Raw genomic sequence first — 26,946 nt, forward strand, 5'->3', positions numbered from 1 at the left:
AACTGGTATACAATGAACGACTTTTTTCTTGCCATAAATATAACCTGTAAGTCGCTTACCTGTACAGATAACACCATCTCCCCTGTAGTTTTCCAAGCATTGGCAATAAAACGATCCGGCCACATTAGAGCATGTGGCATTTTCTGAGCAATTATTCAATGCAGGATTAGAGCACTCATCAATATCTAAAATGAAAAAAAAATAAGATATTACCATAATTGCACTGAATATTATATCATTATTTATAGGCTGTTAATGATAACAAGATGATAAAAACAGGACAGAAAGTAAAAGCAGAAAAGTTTATGACTTTCTCTTTCACAACAGTACAACACATTTCTGTACAAAGTATGCATGTCACTGATTTAGGATATATTCACATAAGTTACATTTGTTGCACAGTTTTCAATTCATCATTTCGATAAATGAGATCTATTAAAGGGCTTGTCCTACTCAGACAACCTCATCTCAATCACAATGTTCCCGCTTACAAAATAATAACACCTACACTCACGTCTGTTGCGGGTGCTATTCCAGTGGTGTCCGCGCCGCCTCTCCTGGGGCTCGCATGACGTTGTTATGTCATACGATCCCTGCAGTCAATCAGCGACCTCTTCGCTCTCCCCTCCTTCAGATAAATCGGATATCTGAAGGAAGTGAAAGAGCAGCCGCAGCTCCCACTTCTTCCATTGGTGAGTATAGATGGAATTATTTTTTAAGCGGGAAATATGGTGAATGAGAAGGAGTTTTCCAAGCAGTAGACAACCCCTTTTAGGGGTCCTATCTGCAAGCAAATGGATTTTTGCAAACCTTATCTAGATGCAATGCACCGATCTGCCATGTGTGCATACAACCTTAAAGATTATCTAGACTGTTGTAACCACTTTTGTATTGACTTATTGTGTTTATCCAGTTCAAGAACAGGTTATTTACCCCCATTCCTGACCAAGTACATTTAAGGTTTTTGTGGTTTAAAGAGCTATTCATTTTCTTATATTGTTAGGATATTTGAATAATTTTTGCATCTTTTTTGTTATACTCGAGGCTTCATTTTCATGTCATTTTCATAGTGTTTTTGTGATACTGGGGGGATTACAGTAAATATGTGTTTGTTTTTCACAATTTGTTATTTTTTTATGACCACTAAAATACATTTAAAAAGTATGTTCCTCTTTCTCTGACAATTATGTTTATTTATCAGACACGATTTGGCTTATTTTCAATGGGAGCAGGGGCTATTAACAGAAATTTGCATTTATTGTGTTTTTTATATTTATTTACCTACTTATTAATTTGTTTATACTCTTTATCAACTTATTTTTATAATTTTTTTCATTTATTTCACACATTGTGCCCCCCAATAAGGTCATCAAAGACCTTTGAGAGCATTTCAAAATTTAAATATATTTTTATTTCCCTTGTAACTATGACTGTTATATTAACCCATTTACATTCTAAATGCAGTCTGCTGGTTTTATAGGAGTGGTGAGAGGGTTTCCTGGGACCTAGGAGCTACCGCTGCCTCCCTACACATGATCGCTGGGTTCAGAAGAGGAAGCACTGTCAGTATTTGCTATTACTATATTCAAGGCACTTATGTAGAACTGTGTACACAGTGATAAGGAAGGTAAAGACACTAATAAGCCATTTTTGCCTTCTCTATACAGTGTCCAACTGTCTTTGAAAGCTCGATCCCAGCTACTATGCAGTGACATTTTGGATCACAGATGTTTAAAATCTATTCGTGGTCCAGAATCAGTTAGATTAAAAAAACAAAGTAACTTTCTAAGTAATTTGCAGTAAAAAAACACAACAATATTTTAAGTACAGATCCAATTCAGTTGTATGGTTACATTCTTCAAAAAAACAACAACCTGTCATTAGGATTATCTTGCAGAGTTGTGTTACTTCACCCCATCAGCTCCCTCTTCCTCTCTCTGCAAGTTCATAAGAAAAGGGGGCAGAAGGCAGAAAACACCTGACTGCAGAATCAGGTTACACAAGGTTTGTCTGTAGTTAATAACTATAAAAATACGCTGGTCTGCATAGGAAATGTGGATGAAAAATATATTTTTTTTAATTAAGTAATTGTCAGAGCCCCTATTTTTTATGAATAAATAAAATATGGTTGCAAAAAATGTTTTTATTAACTCTCTCTCTCTATCTATATATATATATATATATATATATATATATATATATATATATATATATATATATATATACGTTTTTATTTACTTGTTTCATTTTTTTATTATATTTTATTTATTTTACCTCTGCAATACAGAGATGTTAGCAATCAATGTATTTGGCTCATGATGAGTTAACTTAGTCAAAGTGAGTGCTATCAGATAGTTTTCATTGGGGTGTGTTCTTCCCCCTGTATGATGCTGACCAATCATAAGCAGGCCATAACTCTCAAAGAAAAGATGAACACACCCCCTACGGTCTTCACTAAGCTCCTACTGTCTCCTTACAATAGGTGATCACATGACCACTGGATCCAGAGAAGGAAGCATGGAGGAGGAAGCACTGTCAGTGCTTCTTAGTCTATATACACAAGCACTGCTTTAGGTCTTTATAAACAGAGATCTAGAAGGTAAACATGATAATCCATGTTTATCTTCTCTATGTTGTCTGTGTCTGATAGTGGACTCCCTGCCCCCACAGCAGCACAATCTCCCACAAACTACTTAGTATGCATTGACATTTTAGAATATCATTGCAAACATAAGTGTGGACTGAATGGACATTTATAATCTATGGGCAGTCCAGAAGTAGTTAAAGCTATGTAACCTAAAAGTGCATTGGTATTTATTATGTTGTATCAATTTAGTCAATCTACAGAATTATGGATATGTTTATCAAGCTGGTGTAATGTTAGCTGAAAAGCTGTCATTAATGACAATTGTTGTGCCTTGTCTGAGAAGTGGGCATGTCCTCACTAAAAGACTGCATGGCTTGGCAGAAGAAGGGCATGGTCTAATGTAAAAAATTTCTGGCACAACTTAAACCAACTATTAGGGTTGATTTAGACTAGATATTCCTAACCCAGACTTATCAAACAGAATTAATCCCTATGGTAAATCTGGTACATTTTACGCGCCCCTTCACACATAGCGACACACCAGCGATCCCGACAACAATATCACCTTGTCAGGATCGCTGGTGTGTTGCTACATGATCGCTGGTGAGCTGCCAAACAGGCAGCTTCACCAGCGATCAGGACCAGTGACACGCGGGTAACAAGCGACGCACATTGCTTAGTTACTCGCAGTGTATCTTGGTTACCAGCGCGCTGATGCAGGGAGCTGGTAACCAAGGTACACATCGGGTTTCTAAGGGGCGCGCGGCCCCTAGAAACCCGATGTGTACAGTACTTTGGTTACCAGGTCCCTGCATCAGCGTGCTGGTAACTAAGGTACACATCAGGTTTCTAGGGCCGCACGCCCCTTAGAAACCCGATGTTTACCTTGGATACGAGCTCCTGCTTGCTGGTCGCTGGTCTCCTGCCTGTCACACGCAGTGATGTGTGCTGGCCAGCAGGAGACCAGCGACCCCAAAAATGTCCAGAGGTTTCTGCAGCGATCAGCGATACCCGGCAGTGGGGCTGATCGCTGTCACACACAGCGATCTCGCTGGTGAGATCGCTGTTGTGTCACAAATCTTGTGACTCAGCAGCGATCTCGCTATGTGTGAGGAAGGCTTTAGACTGTCTAATGTAAGTTTGCACAGTCTTAGAATTAGAATGAATTGACAATGTATCCCACAGTCTTTGGATCCTGTAAGATGAAACCATTACTTACCGACACAGCTGTCATTGTCTTCTGTGTATCCTGGCTGACAGATACATTTAAAGCTACCAATTTCATTTATACACAATCTTCCTGCTCCTGTGCAGTACTCTTCATCATCACATTCTACAATATCTATTAAAAAAAATATATAGTTTATTTCCAGAAAAAAATGACAAATTACCACTGATTTAAATGCACAACTGGGTGCTATTTAGACAATATCTACAGTAGGTGACTGATTTGCTGTGTGACAGATGTAACATGTCCTAGAGAAGCTTCTTACATCAGCGCCTCTCTCAGTGTTATACTGGTAGTTGTATGTTACTGTACCATGATTATCATTAATTGCATTATTAGTATGGTATTAATTGCAGAGGGTCACCTGGTATTCTGCTCTTACCCGTTTATATCAGATCTATGTGCTACACAGCCTAGACCACTATTGTTTGTGGGCAGACACTTTAAAAATTTAAAACACTAGTTGACATAACCTTACTTGTCTCTTATTGCTTCTCTCCATCTTTAGGCTGCATGGTTAAGTTTTCTCTGGTATAGAACTTTATTATAATGTGATGTGATGTTACATCAGCCGTGTACTTACCCTCGCAGGTTCCATTTACAAGGGTGAATCCAGGATCGCAAGAGCATTCATAGCTGCCATTCGTGTTCATACAGGATGCATTTAACTCACAAATAGGGGGATTTTCCAAACACTCATCAATATCTGCAAAATTATATAAAGAAGATGCATTAGCTGATACAGTAGGCTATTTTAGAAATTGTAGGATAATATAGGAAATAAGGAAAGTATATACAGAGCATCTAGCTGTAACATTTTAACCTGTAGACACTCAGATATCTATAACATAGGTAAGGAACATATATACTCACCCGTACATTCCGTCCCATTACCAGAGTACCCGTCCCTGCATGTACAGATGTAGGAGCCGTCAGTGTTGTTACAGTCCGCCCAGAGACTGCAGTCATTCGCTGTTGTACACTCATCAATGTCTGTGCAGTTTTCTCCACCATACCCTTGGTGACATTCACATTTGTATGACCCAGGTGTGTTGGTACAATTTGAATAGTCTGGGCACTCGGTGACATTTTCCAGGCATTCGTCTATATCTGCAGTGTTGAGTAGAAAAACATGATAAGCAAAATACCATAACAACTGTGCAGGTTTTTAACACCTTTACTGGTGGTTTGCACGTTCATGACCGGGCCAATTTTTACAATTCTGACCACTGTCTCTTTATGAGGCAATAACTCGGGAACGCTTCCATGGATCCCGGTGATTCTGACATTGTTTTCTTGTGACATATTGTACTTCATGACAGTGGTAAAATTTCATTCATATAACTTGCGCTTATTTGTGAAAAAAGCAGAAATTTGGCGAAAATTTTGAAAATTTTGCAATTTTCCAACTTTGAATTTTTATGATCTTAAATCACAGAGATATGGCACACAAAAAACCTAATAAGTAACATTTCCCACATGTTTACTTTACATCAGCACAATTTAGGAACCAAATTTTTTTTTGTTAGGAAGTTATAAGGGTTAAAAGTTGACCAGCAATTTCTCATTTTTACACCATTTTATTTTTAAGGGCCACATCACATTTGAAGTCACTTTGAGGGGTCTATATGATAGAAAATACCCAAAAGTGACACCATTCTAAAAACTGCACCCCTCAAGGTGCTCAAAACCAGATTCAAAAAGTTTATTAACCCTTCAGGTGCTTCACAGGAATTTTTTGAATGTTTAAAAAAAATGAACGTTTAACTTTTTTTCACAAAACAAATTACTTCAGGTTCAATTTTTTTATTTTACCAAGGGTAACAGGAGAAATTGGACTGTAAAAGTTATTGTGCAATTTGTTATGAGTACGCTGATACCTGATATGTGGGGGGGAAACCACTGTTTGGGCGCATGGCAGAGCTCGGAAGGGAAGGAGTGCCGTTTGACTTTTTCACTGCAAAATTGGCTGGAATTCAGATTGGATGCCATGTTTAGTTTGGAGAACTCCTGATGTGCCTAAACAGTGGAAACCCCCCACAAGTGACCCCGTTTTGGAAACTAGACCCCCCATGGAACTTATCTAGATATGTGTTGAGCACTTTGAACCCCCAAGGGCTTCACAGAAGTTTATAACATACAGCCGTACAATTAAGAAATCATATTTTTTCCACAAAAATGATCTTTTCACCCCCAATATTTATTTTCCCAAGAGTAACAGGACCCCAAAAGTTATTGTGCAATTTGTCCTGAGTACGCTGATACCCCATATGTGGGGGTAAACCACTATTTGGGTGCATGGCAGAGCTCTGAAGGGAAGCAGCGCCATTTGACTTTTTTGGCTGGAATTGAGATCGGACGCCATGTGCATTTGGAAAGCCCCTGATGTGCCAAAACAGTGGAAACCCCCCCAATTGTAACTCCAACCCTAGCCCTAGCCTAACCCTAGCCCTAATGGGAAAATGGAAATAAATAATTTTTTTTTTATTTTATTATTTTTCCCTAACTAAGGGGTTGATAAAGGGGGGTTTGATTTACTATTTTTGGCGGGTTTTTATGTTTGGCAGCTGTCGCACGCTAAAAGACGCTTTTATTATAAAAATAGTTTATGCATCACCACATTTTGAGAGCTATAATTTTTCCATATTTTGATCCACCGAGTCATGTGAGGTCTTATTTTTTGCAGGACGAGGTGATATTTTTATTGGTACCATTTTCGGGCATGTGACTTCTTTTGATCGCTTTTTATTCCGATTTTTGGAACGCAGAATGAACAAAAACCAGCATTTCATGAATTTCTTTGGGGGGGGGGTGCGTTTACACCGTTCCGCGTGCGGTAAAATTGATAAAGCAGTTTTATTCTTCGGGTCAGTACGGTTACAGTGATACTTCATTTATTTTTTTATGTTTTGGAGCTTTTATGCAATGAAAACAATTTTTTATAAAAAATAATTATTTTTGCATCGATTTATTCTGCGAGCTATAACTTTTTTATTTTTTTGCTGATGATGCTGTATGGCAGCTCGTTTTTTGCGGGACAAGATGACGTTTTCAGCGGTACCATGGATATTTATATCCGTCTTTTTGATTGCGCGTTATTGCACTTTTTGTTCGGCGGTATGATAATAAAGCATTGTTTTTTGCTTTGTTTTTTATTTTTATTTTTTCGGGGTTCAATTAAGGGGTTAACTAGTGGGTCAGTTTTAAAGGGCAGGTCGTTACGGACGCGGCGATACCTAATATGTGCACTTTTATTGTTTGTTTGTTTTTTTTCAAAAAATGAATTTATTAGGGAATATTTTTTTTAAAATTTATTTAGCGATTTTATTTAAATTATTTTTACACTTTTTTTTTAACTTTATTACATTGCCCCAGGGGGGACATCACTGTTATGTGACAGATCGCTGATCTGTTACATCACAGATCGCTGTGACAGATCAGCGATCTGTCACAGGCAGTACAGAAGGCTTCCTCGTGCCTGCGCTTTGCAGGCATGAGGAAGCCGGCTCCCTGCAGGCCCCCAAAGGTCCCTGGCGCCATATTGGATCCGGGGACCTACAGGGAAGCAGGCCCCCACAGCAGCGCTGCACTTCGCACTGCTGCAGGGGTTTCAGAGAAGCACAGAGGGAGCCTCCTCCCTGCGCGCTTCTCTCCTATGCCCCCGGTACACCGCGATCATGTTTGATCGCGGTGTGCCAGGGGTTAATGTGTCGGGGGCAGTCAGTGACCGCCCCTGACACATAGTGCCGGGTGTCAGCTGTGATAATTAGCTGACACCCGGCCGCGATCAGCTGCGCTCCCCCCGTGAGCGCAGCTGATCGCGCTAGACGTACTATTCCGTCCTTGGGACTTAGGTCCTAAGGTCACATGGACGGAATAGTACGTCTAATGTAGGAAAGGGGTTAATGATTGCAGCCACCCCCATAATGTGTATAAGATGTTGTCCCAGGCTGGTAACTACTTGTAACATAAAGCAATATAACTGCACCATGTGAAGAAGTCCAAGTTTGTTTTTATTATGAGCACAGTTAATATAATATCAAGTATATGGAAATAAGTTAAGAAACCTTAAAGGGGTTGTCCATGCATATACAGTAATAGTGATCACCTTACCTAAATTTTGGTCATCAGTATCAGAACAATGGAAATCTGACAACTGGCATCTTCACTGATCAATAGAGATGGGCTAACCTGGACAGTAAAGATCGGCGTCTGTATCTAACATCTATTTATCGTGACAGTGAACACAGACTTCACAAGGAAGTCATTGATACTGTTTAGGTTCACCCCCCCCCCAAATACTGGGTTTTTGTCTTGCTGTCATGTGCATGACAGCACAGCAAACACTGCTTGTGATCGGCATTAAAATCATTATTGCCGGTCAGACAGCCGCGGTTCCCACACTGTCAAATGAGAGTGTGAGCCTGCAGCTGTGATCAGAGGTAAAAAGTTTACCTCTGTCACTGCTTCCATCAGGCTATGCCTGCTGCCGCTAATAACAGCAAGAGCAGGAGTCGGCTGATGGGAGTATTCATCAGCCGCCGCCTGCTCTATAACTTAATAATTAAAAAATGAAACACATACATGGATTGCCACTTAGGACAGAACGACGGACAGTTGAGGGATATGGTTTATTTTTTTTACAGAAGACGAAGGATGTAGTGGAATGGGCTTTAGGTGAATATAACTGTTAAATTTAAATAAAAATGTAAAAGTGTGATTTGTTTTTATTTCAAATAAAGAACTTTATACTTGATGTGTGTTTATTTATAATATAACTATAGGATTAGTAATGGATAGGTGTCTTATAAACGCCTCTGCACTACTAAGCCGTGGGCTTGATGTCACTGCACAATAAAAAGGTGACATCAGCTCCACAAGTATGAAACTCACTTGCCACCACCACAGGGCAAGTGGGAAGAGCTGGGCAAAGCACCAGAATAGATGCATCCAACAGATGTGCCTCTTCCGGGCGGTCACAGGCTACTATTTTTAGGCTGAGGGGGCAATATTTATGGCCTTTACTAGCCTGAGAATACCAGCCCCCAGCTGTCTGCTTTAGCAAGGCTGGTTGTCAAAAATGATGGGGACCCCACACTGTTTTCTTAAAATATTTATTTAAATAATAAAAAAAGCAAGGGGAGCCCTTGACGCTTTATAAACGTAATGCACATGACAGTGTGTCAAATACTGGATGTTTGGGCCCCATATTCAAGTGAATGGGGTCCAGGTTTGGGTCTGGGTATTGTTCTGATACTTGAACCTGAACTTTTTTTAATTGTATGGCTAAACCAGCCAGACCCAAACATCCAGGGATCTGCCTATCTCTACTGATCAGCTGTTAGAAGCTCCAGTAGTGATCTAATGTAAACAGTGAAGAGATCTGAATATCGTGGCTCCATTCAGTGTAGCAGCTGCTTCATGGTGCAGCAGATCAGCTCTAATTTAAGAAATAGGAGCTGCAGTTCTTGGCAGTGGGAGCTACACATTGAAAAGGGCTGTCCTGTTTAACTCTGTTCAATGGTTACATCTCTATCAGAGTTAATAACAGATGATTGGTTGGGGTGTTAGATTTCCACCGATCAGAAATTGATGACCTATACTAAGAACAGGTAAACAATGTCTTATGTCCAACAAGCCTGAAGAGTTTAATGTCTTGTTTAAACACCTAACTTTCTCATAAACTAGTGGGGAATTCTGAACATTAAAAGAGGGTCATTCCATTCAGGACCGAACTTAATAAGAGAATCATTACAACCAATGTCTCCCACACTGAAGGACCCCACATGTCTATGCATATATACATTGAGAACTATTATATGTAATGCTTACTCTCACTTTTGGTGGCACTTCAGGGAAACTGAACAGTTTCTGTTGAGTACCCTGAAGAAGGGTGAGTCTCGGCAGCGCAATCATTGATCAACTTATTATCTGAGGACCCTAATAATAAACAGAGATTAAGCTACAGATATGTTAGAGAATCAAGTGTCAATTATCTTGGTGGGAAAATGTGTCATTTTCCAGCTGAATATCAAGTCGAACTACACAGAAAAGAGACTGGTGAGAAGGTTGTACATCTTCTGATAAAGTCCCAGTGTGGAAATCCAATGAAATAGCAACTTCTCTTATTTCACAGTATAGACCTTACCTGAACAGTCTTTTCCGCTGTATCCTGGCAGACAGTCACAGTCATAGGATCCATCGGTATTAACACAGATTGATTGATTGGGACAGAAGGAAGTGTTATCGGCGCATTCATCGATATCTGTTGGGGATATAAGTATTCAATTAGTAGATGATATGGCATAATGAAAGATAGACAGACAGACAGACAGATAGATAGATAGATAGATATTTGAGACACACAGTTAGCTTTTTTCCACTTTTCATCAGGATTTACCTGTGCAGAGTATTAGTGGATCTCCTTCGTATCCAGATTTACATTCACAGCTATAATTTCCAGGAAGGTTTGTACATTCGGTATTGTTAGCACATTTGTTGTCACCAGTGTTGCACTCATTAATGTCTGAAGAAAAGCAGACAGAATAACATTTTGTAGGATTTTGTTAGTTATGTATCCTGAATGTTTTGAGGTGTATTGTTTGTGTGCTATTAGTAGAATGATATCCTATGCTTGCACTAGACTACCATTAACAATAATACAAAACAATGTGAATTGAATGAAAGGATGGAGTAGAGGACATACCGACACATGCAGAGCTATTATTCTCATCCACGTCATAGCCGTCCTCGCAGCTGCAGTTATATCCATCCAGCGTATTGATACAATTTTGCTCACAATCGGATATATTAAGGTAGCATTCATTGATATCTGGAAATACATCATTATGTTTCAATTTTATACAAAGAACTGTGAAATCCATGACTATTATAACATGATTCTACTATATGTCAACCATTTAGAGATGGCTATAATAGGACACCTGGTAAGCTCACTAAATAGTGTGCACTTGCATCTCTCCTCTCTGCTCTTCTCTCTCTATAGCACCACAAAGCAGAGTGCAACAGAATGGTTACTGTATCTTTTAAAACAAATGTCTTTACATGACCAGTTATTGCAATGTGTAATGGTTAATGCAGATTATGTACCAAGAGGCAGATATCTTATACTGTTGTGTAACAGAGACTCTTGTTTGCACTAATATCCTCAGGATACCACTGGGTTAACAATATGATAGACTGTTAAAGTAAGATGGTGTTTGCCAGGAAACTTCCAGAAACAAACTGCATATGTAAACCATATCTGCTCATTACATGTACACCTGGCCCCTTAACAGGATGGAGTTAAAGTGTATGTGAAGTTTTTCTCAAGGAGCAGTGTGTGTGTGAGGAATGAAGCCCGGCGCATGTGTTGTGATGGCATGGAGTTCAGATAAGAGGAGCTGAGGAATCAGTGCACCTATTATATAACTGAACAGAGGCCTAGTCTGAGAACCACCACCTTACTTTTAAGTAGCAGTGTTTGCTGCAAGAGAATTGAATCTCCACATAGTAACCCATACGCTGTATGTGCCTTGTGTATCCTTACAAGTAAATGCTTATATGTACCCCTGCGTCATCCCTGTTTTCTGGACTATTTGGAGTGCAGCACATTACACCACACTACCAAGAATCAGAGGTTAATTGAGTGCACTCGGGTATCATGATATTTTTCTTCTTTGTCACTGCCCTGGTGGAGTGGTAACTTCTGCACACATCACAGTACTACAGTTATATATGGGGTAAATCAGATTAATCCCTGTATATTTTGTAACAGCTGCAAGAGGAGGAGAAGAATATGAGCAGCAGTGCAGGTAAGTCCTTCAGCCTTCTCTAGGTGGTTTGACCTCTGCTGTTTCTGTATAGTATATAGTAGGAGACTCAGATTCTCCTATTATATTCAATAGACATGTGACATAAAAAAATAGGTGAATTGATGATTGCACCCTAAATCCTACAATGGAAGCGCAATGCCCATTTACCATTCAGATACTGTATCACCTCACCTACCAACCTCACCCAATTTTGAGCTCACATTAGAAAAGTGAAACCACAATCTGTGTCCTTGTAATACTGAAAGAAATCAACTGATTTTCTAATTATATGCATTTAGAAAAACCTTAATCTCATCTACTGTTAATTTTTGCATTTTTCTCTTAGCTGATAGTTCCTCTTTAAATAGGACCTGTCATGTCTAAGAATACTATTAACCTGCAGATATAGGGTTAATCTAGAGGTTTATAGCATTATCGTGGTGCCCGGCTGGTGCTGAAAATCCATCATGCAGAAGAAAATTAACTGTATTTCTCCTATGAGCCTCTCAGCTTTCAGTCATACAGGCATGCCATTGTGGCTTTAGTCAACGCTTACCATTCTGTGAACCGGCTCCTAATACATCCCAGCACTATGACTGACAGCCAGCTTAACAGTGCATCAGGGCAGAGCCTGCTGTCAGTGAAAGTGCAGGTGCATGCTTACAGATGCAACTCACAGTGCTGCGAGCGGTGGCTGAACCCATGTTTGCATGCCTGTATGATTAAAAGCCAGCAGCACATGGGAGAAATAAAGATAGTTTTCTCCTTAGTACACTTTCAGTACAGTGGCCTGGAAGCTCCATAGTGTTATAAACTTGCAGATTAACCTTATATCTGCAAGATAATAGTGTTATACATAGAAGAATCCCTGTATGGGATTATTACAAAGGGTTGTAATCCAAATAATGAGTTCCTTCCTTGTTATTGGGTTGTGTCTGGTATCACAGTTCATCACTATTTTCATCGAAACTAGGGCAACTTTTATTATGTGTTGAGTATTTATATGTACAGGAATATCCAACTAAATCAACCATTTACAATTTTGTCATTTTGTCAGGTAATTCTTGATATTACTTTAAAAACAGACTGTAAGTTGTCATTGTACTTAAAAAGTGGAAGTTTGTCGTTTGTTAAAGCATATGACAAATTTCAGCGAAACTCAAACTACCCGATACGTAGACACTGGAATCTCTGAGACAACTACCCAAAAGTACACGTGCATTAGTAAGCGTTCACAAAGGAGTGGTCTTTGAGGGGGAGCTTAAACAGTGTCCCATTCTCACTAAGGGATCCATTATAATATCTGTACACATGAAATCAGTGAGCTAAAATACTCACCTGTACAGGTTTCTCCATCTCCAGTCAGGTTTTCGGGACATGGACCACAAGTATATCCTTCATAGGGTGCTATTGCATCTTCACAAGTACTATTATCATAACATTTGTTTTCTGCACAAGCATCAAAATTATTTTCACAGTACATTCCGGTCCATGCAGCAGAACAGTTACACCCGGCAACCTGCATTGCAATATAAATAGATAATGTGCTACTTGTGTAAAGTATAGATGTCATTAAATATGTAATCAACTCTAAAATATGTTGATGTTAATCAGTAAGATGGTCTACCTTGAAGGTTGTGGTCCCATTGTCTAGGCTGGTGGCACTATCATAGAGACAGCTGCCATTGTTGGTACAGTTGCAGAGAACCAGGGTTAGACTCACAGCAGTAGATAGTTTGGAATCATTGGCTACTATAGTGGCGTTAACAGGTGTTGAACTAGTGGGATACCAAACCAAAACGCCATCATCTGCACAGCAAAAAAAAAGGACATTGGAAACAAAGAGAGTAAATTAATCATGTTGTAGGATATGACAGGGATATGCTTTATATCTTAGGGATGTGTTCGGCTCATATACTGTATATTTGTAATCGTTATATCACAAAAATGTACACTGTAAAACATAACCTTCAGGCTGCTTGCATATATTCACCTGTTATATTGATGTCAGTGGAGTCTGTCTCCAGAGAGAAGATCACAGTATCGTTATTCTCATCAGTGGCTGTGTAGATAATGGTAATCGGCTCCATAAGCTTGGTGAAAATGGTGGTGGGTCCAGTAACATTTGGAGGAAATTCATCTGTAGAGAGAAGTTGTTCTGTTTAGTCAGCTCTCCTAACTAGATATATAGATTTGGATTACAAAGTTTTGATTATTTGTTTATTTAGAATATAATAGTTGAATGTGAAATTACTTGAAAAGAAAGGTCAAAAAGATTGGCAGGTTCTACCTGTCATTGATGATAAGTTATAGAAAAAAAGCTGAGAAATAATTAAAATGACTGAGAAAGTGTGAAAATGAGAGAGAAGAGGATAATGTATGTTTCTTACTCATAATGCTGCTTTGTTCGTTGGCTGAGTTCTCACTGTCAAGTGTGGCCTTTCCTAAAGCTTCATTTCCAGTACTCAAGATATCAAAGATACACTCATCATTTCCTTGACATGTCTCATTTGCTTTCTTGATGATTTCACTGTCAGTCATCAAAAGCAGCTCATCATAAAACAGTGGCACAAATGTGTTATTGTTGTAGGTATACCAGGACTCCCCAATGGTTACATTGTAGATGAAGAGGCTGTCCGATGGGGAAGTTTTCCCTGTGAAACAAAATAATTTATAAAGAGGAGACATTTTCTGTTTTAGATATTTATCAAGGACACCCTTTTTCTGTAAAATATGAGGGTCTTTTTTTAAAACATCAAACTTAAAAATCTTATTTATTCTTCTTGAGTAAGAGAGCTAGATAAAAACAGGCTAGAAAACCTGTTTAAAAAAAAAAGACAAAAACAACAAGATAAACCTGAAGTGACTAAGTAGATGCTAATGACCACTCACATGTCATTCCGATTTCAAATATCAGGGAATCATTCGGAAGTTTCACACCATTAAATTCCAGTTTGGTTCCATTAGCCGCCATCAGATCATCTGTCTTATCATCATTAAAAATTCCTGGAAAAAAAATAGTATCACTGTTATTAAATACAAAAGTGAATGGGATATTTGAGATATCTGGTAAATTTATCAGTTTTACTGCACACTGATTTTTATTGTAATGTTCATATTTATACTTGTATTTAAACTGTGGCTGATAGATTGTAGTGTCATGTAATTCACTGTAAAAAGCAAAGCTCTTACACAAAGATTTTCTTACCCAGAAGGCCTTCAGTTTTGTTCTTGTAGATAGTATCTAACATTGTGACAAAGCTCAAAGCACCCTCTTTAGCAGAAACTGTGATTGAGATCCCACCATCGAACGAGGCTTGTATTTCGTCTTTGCTTGTCTTTTCCAGTGTGATTTTGCTTACATATGTAGAGTTATCTTGAAAGAATCAAATTAGGATTTATTAATCCCACATATTCACAGCAATTCCATGCCTATTTGTAAGCTCTGCAGCTGTTGATTTGACACCTATCAATGCATCCCTAAGTAGTCTTCAATATGTTTTACGCTTCATTTTGATTCAAAAGATTCACATTACAACCAATGTGGTGTTAGGTAAATGGCAGGTCTCTTTCATAGCAAGTGACCTGTAAATCATCTGCAGGGTAAGCTGGGAGAAGCAGGCCGGGGTGTAGTAGGACCAGTATCCTCTCCAGCTATGGTGTCCAGCTGGTTTTTATAACTACCATCAGAGCTTTTTAGAGAAAAATTTGTCTGACTGCTGTCATGCAATCAGGCTCTGATTCATGTTGTCTGCAGTTTGGCCATCATGAATCAGATGACAGGTTTCCTTTAATCAAAACAAAAGTAGTATTTAATATACTGTGTATCCTACAAGAAGAATATAATTTTTTTTTCTTTTCATAAAAAAAATAAATTATTGGGACAAAAAATTAAAATTCAACTTCATTTATATAATTGGACTGGAACTGACTGTAAGGTAACGGACTATAACACCACAACAATGTTTCGACTTCTCTTTACTATCACCCCCATACTACTCAATTTGTCCCTAACTCCTGCAATCCCTTCACCCAGTAAGGAACTTGTCATTTCCCCCTCCATCCTTCTCAGCCATCTCACCTCTCCGTCACACCTGTTCCTCCACATACAATCCTTTTTCTCCAGACCCACACGGCCACATCATGTCCTATCCTGCTCCTACCTTCTAATGCTCTGTCTACTACTCCTTATTGCTGGCGACGTATCCCCAAATCCTGGCCCTCCTCAACACCTCCCTACACTCACTTCTACCACCCTGCCACGATCCTCTAAACGTCTTCGCAACCATGATAAACTCATACCCATTCATCCAGCCCCCACTCCCCCAACCCCCTTACCTGGAGCCCTATGGAACGCACGCTCTGTCTGCAACAAGTTATCATTTATCCATGACCTCTTTATCACCAACAAACTCTCCTTCCTCGCCATCACTGAAACCTGGCTCACTCCCTCTGACACAGCCTCTCCAGCTGCGCTTTCCTATGGCGGATTCCATCTCTCTCACACCCCTCGCCCCAGCAACAAACGTGGTGGAGGAGTTGGTTTGCTCATGTCTGATACCTGCTCCTTTACCCCAATTCCTTTGCCACCCTCCGCTACTCTTCCCTCATTCGAGGTGCACTCCGTCCGCATCTATTCCCCCTCCAACCTCCAACTGGCTGTCATCTACCACCCCCCAGAACTAGCCATCTCCACCTTTCTCGACCACTTCACCACCTGGCTACTCCATTTCCTTTCTGTTGACATCCCCACCATCATCATGGGCGATTTCAACATCCCCATTGACACTTCCACTCTGGCTGCCTCTAAACTTCTATCACTCACGGCTTCCCTCGGCCTCACTCAATGGTCCTCTGCGGCCACTCACAAAGATGGTCACACGCTGGACCTTATCTTCACTCGACTCTGTTAACTCACTAATCTCAATAACTCACCCCTCCTCCTGTCTGACCACAACCTACTGTCATTCTCCTCCCTCTCCTCTCCTACTGCGCAACCCCCGCTCCATAAACTTGTTCACCCTCGCAGGAATCTCAAAACACCTCAATTTACAATCACTCTCTGAATCCCTTCTCCCTCTTACAGACATAGCTTCACTTCATCACACAGATGCTGCTGCCACCTTTTATAACACCACAATAACAGCAACGCTTGATTCGACTGCCCCCCTCACGCAGAGCAAAACTCGAACAATCAACAGGCAGCCCTGGCTCACCAGCCTGACCAAAGAACTGAGACGGGTTTCCAGGGCCGCTGAACGGAGATGGAAGAGAACCCATTCTACTGAGCACTTCAGCGCATACAAGCAGTCCCTTGTCAGTTTTAAGTCCACGCTCTCTGCCGCAAAACAAACTTACTTCGCATCTCTCATATCCTCCCTGTCTCACAACCCTAAACAGCTCTTCAACACTTTCAATTCTCTACTCCGTCCCACAGCACCTCCTCCCTCCCCCTCCTCTCATTTCTGCGGAAGACTTTGCCTCCTTCTTTAAGCAGAAGATTGACACGATCAGACAAAACTTTGGCCCGCAGCCCTCAATGCCCCTCTTAGCCGCTCAGCCCTGTTCTGCAAAAACCAGCTTCTCCACCATGACAGAAGATCAGCTCTCCACCCTTCTATCAAGATCACACCTCACCACTTGTGCCCTCGACCCACTCCCGTCTCACCTCATCCCTAACTTGGCCACAGTCCTCATCCCATCTCTAACACACCTTTTCAACCTTTCACTTACAAATAGTGTCTTTCCCTCATCCTTCAAACATGCCTCAATCACACCCATCCTCAAAAAGCCCTCCCATGACCAATCCTCTGTGTCTAATTATCGCCCAATATCTCTTCTCCCTTATGCCTCAAAACTACTGGAACAGCATGTATATCTTGAACTGTCCTCCCACCTCTCCTCCTGTTCCCTCTTTGACCGGTTACAATCTGGCTTCCAACCGCATCACTCAACTGAAACTGCCCTAACGAAAGTCACTAACGACTTAATAACCACCAAGAGCAAGCGACACTACTCTGTCCTCCTCCTGGACCTGTCCTCTGCCTTCGACACTGTAGACCATTCCCTCCTGCTACAGACTCATCTCTTGGCATCACAGACCCGGCCCTATCCTGGATCTCATCATACCTAACAGACCGAACATTTAGTGTCTCCCTCTCACACACCACCTCCTCACCTCGCCCCCTGTCTGTCGGTGTTCCCCAAGGCTCTGTCCTAGGACCCCTCCTATTCTCCATCTATACCTTCGACTTGGGACAGCTCATAGAATCCCACAGTTTGCATTATCACCTCTATGCCGATGACATGCAGATATACCTATCTGGATCCGACCTCACCTCCTTACTGACTGAAATCCCACAATATCTGTCTGCTATCTCAGCCTTCTCTGCTCGCTTTCTCAAACTGAACATGGACAAAACAGAATTCATCATCTTTCCCCATCTGACTCTACCCCTCCACCAGACCTATCCATCAATGTCAACGGCTGCTCTCTTTCCCCAGTCCCGTACGCTCGGTGCCTTGGGGTGATCCTCTACTCTGCGCTCTCTTTCAAACCACATATCCAAGCCCTCGCCTCCTCCTGCCACCTCAAACTCAAAAATATTTCCCGGATCCGCTCATTCCTCAACCATGAAACTACAAAAACACTAGTGCATGCTCTTATCATCTCCCGCCTCGACTACTGCAACCTCTTACTCTCTGGCCTCCCCTCTAGCACTCTGGCTCCGCTCCAGTCCATCCTACACTCTGCTGCCCGACTAATCCACCTGTCTCCCCTCTATTCCCCAGCCTCCCCCCTATGCCAGGTCCTTCACTGGCTTCCTATCGCCCAGAGGCTCCAATTCAAAACCCTAACCATGACATACCAAGCCATCCACAACCTGTCTCCTCCATACATCTGTGACATGGTCTCTAGGTACCTACCCGCACGCAACCTTCGATCATCTCAATATCTCCTTCTCTACTCCCCCCTTATCTCTTCTTCCCACAACTGCATACAAGACTTCTCCCGTGCTTCCCCCATACTCTGGAACTCCCTGCCGCAACACATCAGACTCTCACCATCAACGGAATCCTTCAAGAAGAACCTGAAGACTCACCTGTTCCGACAAGCCTACAGCCTGCAATGATCCTTGGTCTACTGAACCACAGCATGACCTGCTCTACCCTCTCCTATTGTATCCTCACCCATCCCTGTAGACTGTGAGCCCTCGCGGGCAGGGTCCCCTCTCCTTATGTACTTGTGTATCCCTTGTCTTACACATGTTTACTATACTTGTCTATATTTCCCCTTTTCACATGTAAAGCGCCATGGAATAAATGACACTATATAAATGCATAATAATAATAATAAAAATTCATAATGTGAAAAGTTAATATACCTGGTAACGTAAATTCTGTGCCGTTGAGTTTCACAATGGTTGAATTACTCCCCTGGAGCATCCACTCAATCTGTACAAAAAGAGCAATTCCAAAAAGGATGCAATCAGCATCAATCAAAACTGCACTCAGTCTTAAAATTCATGTGTACATTGGTGTAGAGTAATACAATTATTGTAGATGTTTAGTTTTGTTTAGTTTGGTTATCATCTTTACCGTTGTCTCTTCTTGAATAATCGCAGCCAGTGCCACGAAGTTTGTTGCCTGTGTTTCATGTGTCCCATTGCTAGCCCTAGCAGTACGGCCCTGTAACCTGAAAATTACTGTGTCGTTCTCATCTTTCACATTGGTCAAAATGAACTCTCCCAAGCCATTGAAAGTGTATTTTACTCCATCAAGTGTATTGATGTGGGGATCACCAAATAGGAAACCTAAAAAATTATGCGTTAAATTATTATTTCAAATAGTTGGCTAAAAATCTCAATGATAGATATTTAATGCTAGTAAAGCTTACCAAAACTTGGTGGAACATATCCAAAGCAGAAGTCATAAGGTCTTCTCTCCCGGTACAAGGAACATAGGTTTGAGGAGCCAGAGTACAAGCAGCAGTTATTGTAAGGATCAACTTCTTGTTCTGTATGGGCAAGATACATTATATTAAAAACTTTTCTGTATTACATGTTAATATGTCACATAAAAAAAGCAGAGAAAAGTAAGCTTATGAAATTTAGAAAGGTATTACAGCCACATACCATTACTTTTTACAGAAAAGTGGATAGAAGAAACCATTAAAATAATAGGGAAGGGCGGACCCACAGATATTTTGGTCCTTCGGGTTCGGTGACCGGCAGTGAAAAGGTTACCACCGATAAGGCGTTGGCTAATGAGTATGATTTTCATCAGCGTACACCTGGTCTCACTGATAGCAGCAAGAGCGGACGATGCTGATGAGAGTATTCATCAGCTGGCACCTGTGCTTAGTAATAAATTCATAAATGTCAGTGTGATATCTAATTGGAGCAGTGTGTGCATAGTTTTTTGTACTTGTATTTCTTGAATAAATAATTAATTTAAAAAAAATGGTGCAGTGTCCCCCTTATTTTTACTATTTATCTTAGGGAAAGCAGACAGCCTCGGGCAGCATGGTGGCTCAGTGGTCAGCACTGCAGCCTTGCAGTGCTGGAGTCCCTGGATTCAAATCCCACCAAGGACAACATCTGCAAGGAGTTTGTATGTTCTTCTCGTGTTTGCATTCCGATAGGGAATTTTGATTGTGAGCCCCATCGGGGACAGCGATGATAATGTGTGCAAACTGTAAAGCGCTGCAGAATATGTTAGCGCTATATAAAAATAAAGATTATTATTATTATATTATAGCCTGGGGCTGGTGTTATCATTCTGGGAAAGGGCCAATATCCATGAAGCTTCTCAGGCTTTTTATTTCTCCTCAGAGCTGTCTGCAGCCTTTTACTGGTTATTAGAAAGGGGGAGCCCCCCAAAAACTGACATGGGTCTCCCCTAATTTTAATAACTAGCAAAAGCTAAACAGACAGCTGTGGGGTGAGATTAACCCCTTTACACTTCAAGGTGGTTTGCATGTTAATGCCCAGGCCAATTTGTACATTTCTGACCAGTGTCACTTTATGGGGTAATAACTCTGGAACACTTCAACTGATCCAACTGATTCTGAGATAGTTTTTTCATGACATATTCATAATAGTGTGAATAATGGGAAAATGTTGAGTAAGGGGTTCAAATCAACAATTAGCTGACATAAAGGATCCCAAAAATAGACATAAAATATAATTTTTAATGAAACTGACTTAAAAAAATAAATACAATGTCAAAGTAACAAAAACACCACACAATTTAAATTTAAAAAGTGCACTCTAGATTCACCCTGCAATAAGGGCCCTTATCTCAACAACTGCCTGCCAGTGGAGGTTGGCATCATAGGTATATCTGCATGACAGATGGCACCTCCACTCTTCGGTGGCTACCCCTCACTGCCCTGGAGAACCCTTGAAATAAGTGAAAACAGTCACTCAACCCATTCGCACCACATTGGAGAATAATGAAAGGTAAATGTTCCAGGTCAGCGGGCAGCACTAACTTTCATTGCAGTCGGGCAGAAGGTTTGAAAAATTCATGTGGGAGATGAATCAATCTGTATCATTAAGATATTAATAGATTATATAAAATGAACATGTCCCCTCTAGACTGTCTGCTATCAAAAATGCCTGTCTAGCCTGCGGAGGTTGGCACCCTACTTGACCACTATGGGACTGTCATTTTCAGGAGGCTGATCGCTTGCATAGAATGGGGATGCAGCAGAAAACTGATCAGCAACTTTCCTAACTCTGGTGAGCAAGAAGTCGTCATGACGACATCAGGCCACCATGGCAACTATCAGCTCCCTGCATGATGCCGCGGGGTCTCCAATCCAAGGGCAGAGGGGCTGTCATCCCTCTGCCGGCTCCCAAAGTGCTGCGATTGAGTTTGATTGCAGTATTTAGGGGGCTAAAGTGCTGGGAGCAGTGTGGGACCACTATATCCATATAGATATATCATATAGATATCAAAAACCGCAACATGTGCACATACCCTTAGAGTTGATGTCAGCTATTTTATCTGTTTTATAGATAATATGACATGTGCAAAGTATAGATGTCTTTAAATATTTATTCAATTTTTGTAAAATATGTTGCTAAGCTCAGTAGGATCTGGCTGCTGGGCTGAGCAGTCACATTACTGATTTCACCGTTCAGGAATGCAACCAGATGTAGCAGAGCTGGGGTTCTTTGTGGAACATAATCATTATGGATTAATGGCGGAAAGGTGAGGATTACTTTGACTTTTTTATGTTAATAAATGGGAAATAGAGGGGATTTGTTGGAGAGTGTTTTATTCAATGAAAGTACTTTTATGTGATTCTTTATTATTTTTACTTACTGGGTTAGTAATGGGATTGTCTGTTAGAGACCTCTCCATTACTAACCCCTGGGCTTGATGTCAGCTGACAATACAAAGCTGATATCAGCCCGAAAATATTACCCCTCTTGCCAACACATTAGGGATAGTGGAAAGAGCTGGGTAAAGCATCAGAATTGTGGCATCTACGGCGCTATGGGCTGCTATTTTTAGGCTGGGGAGGGCCAAATATTCATGGGCCTTCCCAGCATGAGAACAACAGCCCACAGCTGTGTGCTTTAGCTTGACTGGTTATAACAATGGGGGGATCCTACACCATTTTTTAATTATTTCTTTTAAATAATTAAAACAAAATGGTGTGGGGACCCATCTTTTTTTTTTTGTTTATTTTTACACAGAGCGTCGGACAATCACAGGCATGCCAATACTTGACATGGCTGCGATGGGGCAGGAAGTATCCACACAGGAAAATCTTGTTGATTGGCTGCGCTTCAGAACCTGAACTGTAACACAGACTTCCAGGATAAGGTCCGGTATGGACCGTCAACTTTAACATCTCTAATAATAAATAACAAATGACAGTCAAATATTTTATTATCATTATTGAGTATAATATTATTACCTTTGTACTGGGATCTTTGTCTTTGCATTTCTGACATAAAGTAGCTGTAATAATAGGTATAGTAGTAGATGGGGTCCCACCATCTCAGCCAACTGTTTTCGTACTCCCACGGAGTAGGTAAGTATCTTTCTTTCTCACCATAGGACAGGCCGCCCCAGTAATTGTAGTAACATCTTGTGCCTCCTCCATACCATGATGAAAATGTGGACTGGTAAGTATCGTAGTAGCTATACCAACCTGTGAGACCAAAATGAAACAGATAATTTAGTAGTACGTGGATTGCTATTTACATTTTGATTATTTTTGTCTCAATCACTTCTACATCAAAGGGAACCTTCCACCTTTCCTGACATGTCTGTTTTAGAAAATACTGTATTTTTACATATGTCAAAAGGAAAATAGGCTGGAAATGCATAAATGTCGCACTGCACTGGCGGTCTAATTTGTTTGTTGCTGCATCTCTTGATTTCTCGGCACTGTCAGTTCGGATTACTGTAAGGCAGTTAATAGTTTAGTGCTATAAGAACTATACAGTAATATCACTAGTCTCAGTAGTTACATCAAGCTGACAGGTTCTCTATAGTACTATAGGACTTTTTTGATTTTAGACTATATGCACACGTTGCGGATTCTGTTGCGTTTCCACAGCGGTTTTGGCCCTGCGGAAACGCAGCAGTTCCGCAGGCATGGTACAGTACCATGTTAGCTTATGCAATTTCAAAACCGCTGTGCTCACGCTGCGTTTTTTTCCACGCGGTTTTGCTGCGGTTTACAAACCGCAGCATGTCAATTGTTTGGGCGGATTCTGCAGCGGTTTCACACCTTTAACATAGTAGAGGTGTGAAACCGCAGGCTAATCTGCAGGAAAACCGCAGGTCACTTTACCTGCGGTTTTACCTGCGGATCCGTGCAGAAAAACCTGCAGGTGAATCCGCAGCGTGTGCACATAGTCTTACACTGCTCTATTTTAACTTACACATAATGTTACAGACATCTTTTCTACCTATCAGTATTACAATTCCTGTACACTTGTTTTGCAAGTTTTCAAACTTAGAGCTTACATACATTTTTACAGCTTGCAGGCACATTAACATTTTATAGAGGCAAGGTATATTTTATGGAAACAATAACATTTTATAGAAGTATTTTTCCTTAATGTGAAGAACACAGTACAACTTAAGAAGGCAAACGTACAAGGCTCACATAAATGGGTGGCCAGTTCATAGGTTCAAAAAGCTGAGGGTTTTAATTATAACATGAAGAGGTTCTCATCTACACGCTTATATAACATAATAACGTACGTTGTCATATCAGAACTGACCTGTATTTTTCTGTTGAAATCCATAAGAATAAAGACGACTTGCCGGTGTATAAGAAGGATCAAATACGGCTTGCCAATACGAACAAGGACATGGGCTTGTGTAATACATCCAGTATGGATATGAGTTCCTATCACTGTAATACCAGTTCAAACATTTCTGCTTGTAGTTCACCGATTGAGCTGTGTTATATTCCAGACGATAAGCCCAATAGCCTTTTTTGTCTTACATTGGAAAATAAAAAGAGTGAAAATAATTTTTTAAATACAGAAGTAAATGAAGACACCAAAACCTCAACTGAAGCCTTAGGCTACTTTCACACATCAGTTTTTTGCCGTCAGGCAGGATCCGGCTATTTTTAGAAAAAACGGATCCGGCGTAAATGTTGGGCAACTGTAGAAACGGATCCGTTTTTCTGCCGGATCCGTCTAGCAGGTTATATCTGTTTCCTGGGGGCTGGCCAATTGAATCTGAGCATGCGCAGACTTACAAAAAACGGATCCGGTGGCTGGATCCGTCTTTTGCTGGATCCGTCTTTTTCTGGATCCGGCGCATTCCGGTGCCCATAGACTTTCATTGTGGCAAAAAGCTGGAAGCGTCGGATCCGGCGCTACCGGCTTTTTCGCCGGAGACAAAAAACATTACAGTAGCCGTTTTTTCCAGACGCCGGAATGAGACAAATAGCCGGATCCGGCAAAAAACGGACGAACCGCAATGCCATCCGGCGCTAATGGTCAATGGGGAAAAGCCGGACTGCTTACATACAGTTATAAAGGGGAAATATAATAAATTTGTTTTTCACTTGAAGAAATGGACAGTACTCACTTGTATTTTGTCCTATGTACTGATCTGGCTTATATATTTTCCAGGTATCCCAAGAGTTAGTGTGTGGGTCATTATATGATGGAAAATTCGCAATAGGATAATATGAAGGTTCCCCGCTAATCAAAACCAAATAAAACAACAGTTAAAGACATGGTGATGTGCAGTACCTAGTAACATAACTATTATAATTTTATGTAGCCCGTGTTTCTACTAAAAAGATTATCTTAACACTAAGATGTAATGAATCCAATACATTTACTAGCCCAGTGATTGAACTTTGAGAATATTTTATATTGCTATAAAACCCTGGTAGATATTTGTAGTCATGATGTCCTCAGTAAGATGCAGAAATAAGAGGATTCCAAGAAGCTTGTTAAACCTTGTCAACCATTCTTGGATTACTTTATTATAGTAGTAGATGTGACACTTGATTGATGTAAAAGTTAACTGCTTCTAAAAGTTTAATCTTTTTAAATTACTTTACAGATAATAGCTTTTTAAACGACTGGCAAAATGGTTCCAGGCAGATAAGCAGTGCACATTGGCGTTACACAGACTACTGGAAGCCAAGCTCTCCCTGCTAAGTATCACACGGCTATAGTGCACAAGCAATATACCTGAAGTAGCCCATTTTCGGTAAGTAATAATTGGGAAGTGAGTTATAACTCCAGTTCATTCCTCCATCTGCATATCGCATCAGGCAGAAAGAGAAGATGCCATCTGTGACTAACACAGCTTGGTAGGTGTTTGTCTGCAATAACAAGGGTAATGTAAGATTAGTTGCGTACAATTATCAATAACCTAAACCAGGTTTTATCCATATAAACTAAATCCATGACCTAAGTCATCTTGAACAGCACTCTAGCAACCTGTTCATAAGTGAATACTTTTACATGTCTCCCATGCCATATGTTAATCATCATGGTCCGGATTGATAGGTGTTTCCGGACCATGATCAGTGCTTCCTATTTCCCCACAATCGTCAGCCCTCCTGCCTTTATTGATGTGGCTGACATCTCCGACATCATCTGCAATCTTTCATACTCTAGTTCCCACACAGTAGAGAACTGGAGGTCCATTGGCGCAACAGACTCTTGACTGATGTAGGAGACGTCAGACACATCAATCAAGGGAGGGTGGCTGATAATTTCTAGGATAATACAGATGGTGAGCACAGACGAGCGACAGCAACAGAGATTCCAATATTAGATTTAAGAGGATATGTTAAATAACTGCACCACAGATCAGATGTTTGGAGTCCCAGCAAAAACTAAATGTAAACAGTGTAACGAGAGGAATGCCACCACTCCATAACACTGTTTAGCAGCCACTACTGGGTACGGGCAGATAAGCTCCTACTCAAATGAATAGGACCTGATCTGCAGTAGTCAGCAGTGGCAAATAGACAGTGAGACAAAGTGGTCATGACCTAATAGCAGCTAATCAGTGGGGGTGGAGTATATTAGACACTTATTAATCTGTTATTGGTGAGTTTTCCTAACTAATAGTCATCAATAACATAGTAGTAGAAAATACTTTTAAATCTACAGTCCAAGCAATGACTATTGTAACTATTAAATCTAAGCATTGGCCAAGTATGAATATTTATCAGTCAAGAATCTGTAATCTTTTGAGGACCTCACAATATATATCTGTTGTGACATCTTAAGATGTGGTAAAATAAAACGTACAGAGTTGCTTGAAAGTTTGTGAACCCCGTAGAATTTTCCAGATTTCAGCACTTGATCTAAAACTACATCAGATTGTCACACGAGCTCTAAAATTAGATAAAGAGAACTAAAGGAAGGAGTCAAAAACAGGAGACATTGTCAGTATGTTATTGAGGAAAATGATCCAATATCACATGTGGCAAAAGTATTAGCAGATAATAAAATTAGAGTCTGATGGCTTCAATAAATGGGATGACATTAAGCTGTAAGTATGCAGCCTGTTTTATTTAACCCCTTAAAGTCTAGAGGTATTTCCGTTTTTGAATTTCCATTTTTTGTCCCCTTTCTTCCCAGAGTCATAACTTTTTTATTTTTCCATCAATATGGCCATGTGAGGGCTTGCTTTTTGTGGGATGAGTTTTACTTTTGAACTACACAATTGGTTTTACCATATCGTGTAATGGAAAATGGTAAAACATACTAAGTGCAGTGAAATTGCAAAAGAAATGCAATTTCACAATTGCTTTTTTTTACCATATTCACTAAATGCTAAAAATGTCCTGCCTT

At 40.4% G+C, this 26,946-nt stretch overlaps 1 protein-coding gene across 1 annotated transcript in view; it reads right to left on the bottom strand.

Annotated features, from left to right (window-relative positions):
• LOC141100709 (uncharacterized) overlaps positions 1-26,946 on the bottom strand; it is a 424,196-nt gene that overhangs the window by 325,404 nt on the left and 71,846 nt on the right. Inside the window, exons 14-33 of the mRNA XM_073589356.1 lie at positions 25,327-25,460; positions 24,710-24,825; positions 23,887-24,108; positions 22,566-22,802; positions 19,527-19,646; positions 19,229-19,443; positions 19,015-19,084; positions 14,838-15,005; positions 14,522-14,635; positions 14,020-14,283; positions 13,623-13,769; positions 13,257-13,438; positions 12,968-13,148; positions 10,522-10,647; positions 10,216-10,341; positions 9,964-10,080; positions 4,689-4,925; positions 4,399-4,521; positions 3,807-3,929; positions 60-185 (exon numbers count right to left, since the gene is read on the bottom strand). Of these exons, the coding sequence (XP_073445457.1) occupies positions 60-185; positions 3,807-3,929; positions 4,399-4,521; positions 4,689-4,925; positions 9,964-10,080; positions 10,216-10,341; positions 10,522-10,647; positions 12,968-13,148; positions 13,257-13,438; positions 13,623-13,769; positions 14,020-14,283; positions 14,522-14,635; positions 14,838-15,005; positions 19,015-19,084; positions 19,229-19,443; positions 19,527-19,646; positions 22,566-22,802; positions 23,887-24,108; positions 24,710-24,825; positions 25,327-25,460 (3,148 nt within the window). The remainder of the gene's footprint in view (positions 1-59; positions 186-3,806; positions 3,930-4,398; positions 4,522-4,688; positions 4,926-9,963; positions 10,081-10,215; positions 10,342-10,521; positions 10,648-12,967; positions 13,149-13,256; positions 13,439-13,622; positions 13,770-14,019; positions 14,284-14,521; positions 14,636-14,837; positions 15,006-19,014; positions 19,085-19,228; positions 19,444-19,526; positions 19,647-22,565; positions 22,803-23,886; positions 24,109-24,709; positions 24,826-25,326; positions 25,461-26,946) is intronic.

This window comes from Dendrobates tinctorius, unplaced genomic scaffold (genome assembly GCF_039654945.1).
Source record: "Dendrobates tinctorius isolate UK_male_01 unplaced genomic scaffold, ASM3965494v1 ptg000107l, whole genome shotgun sequence".
Taxonomy (NCBI): Eukaryota; Metazoa; Chordata; class Amphibia; order Anura; family Dendrobatidae; genus Dendrobates; species Dendrobates tinctorius.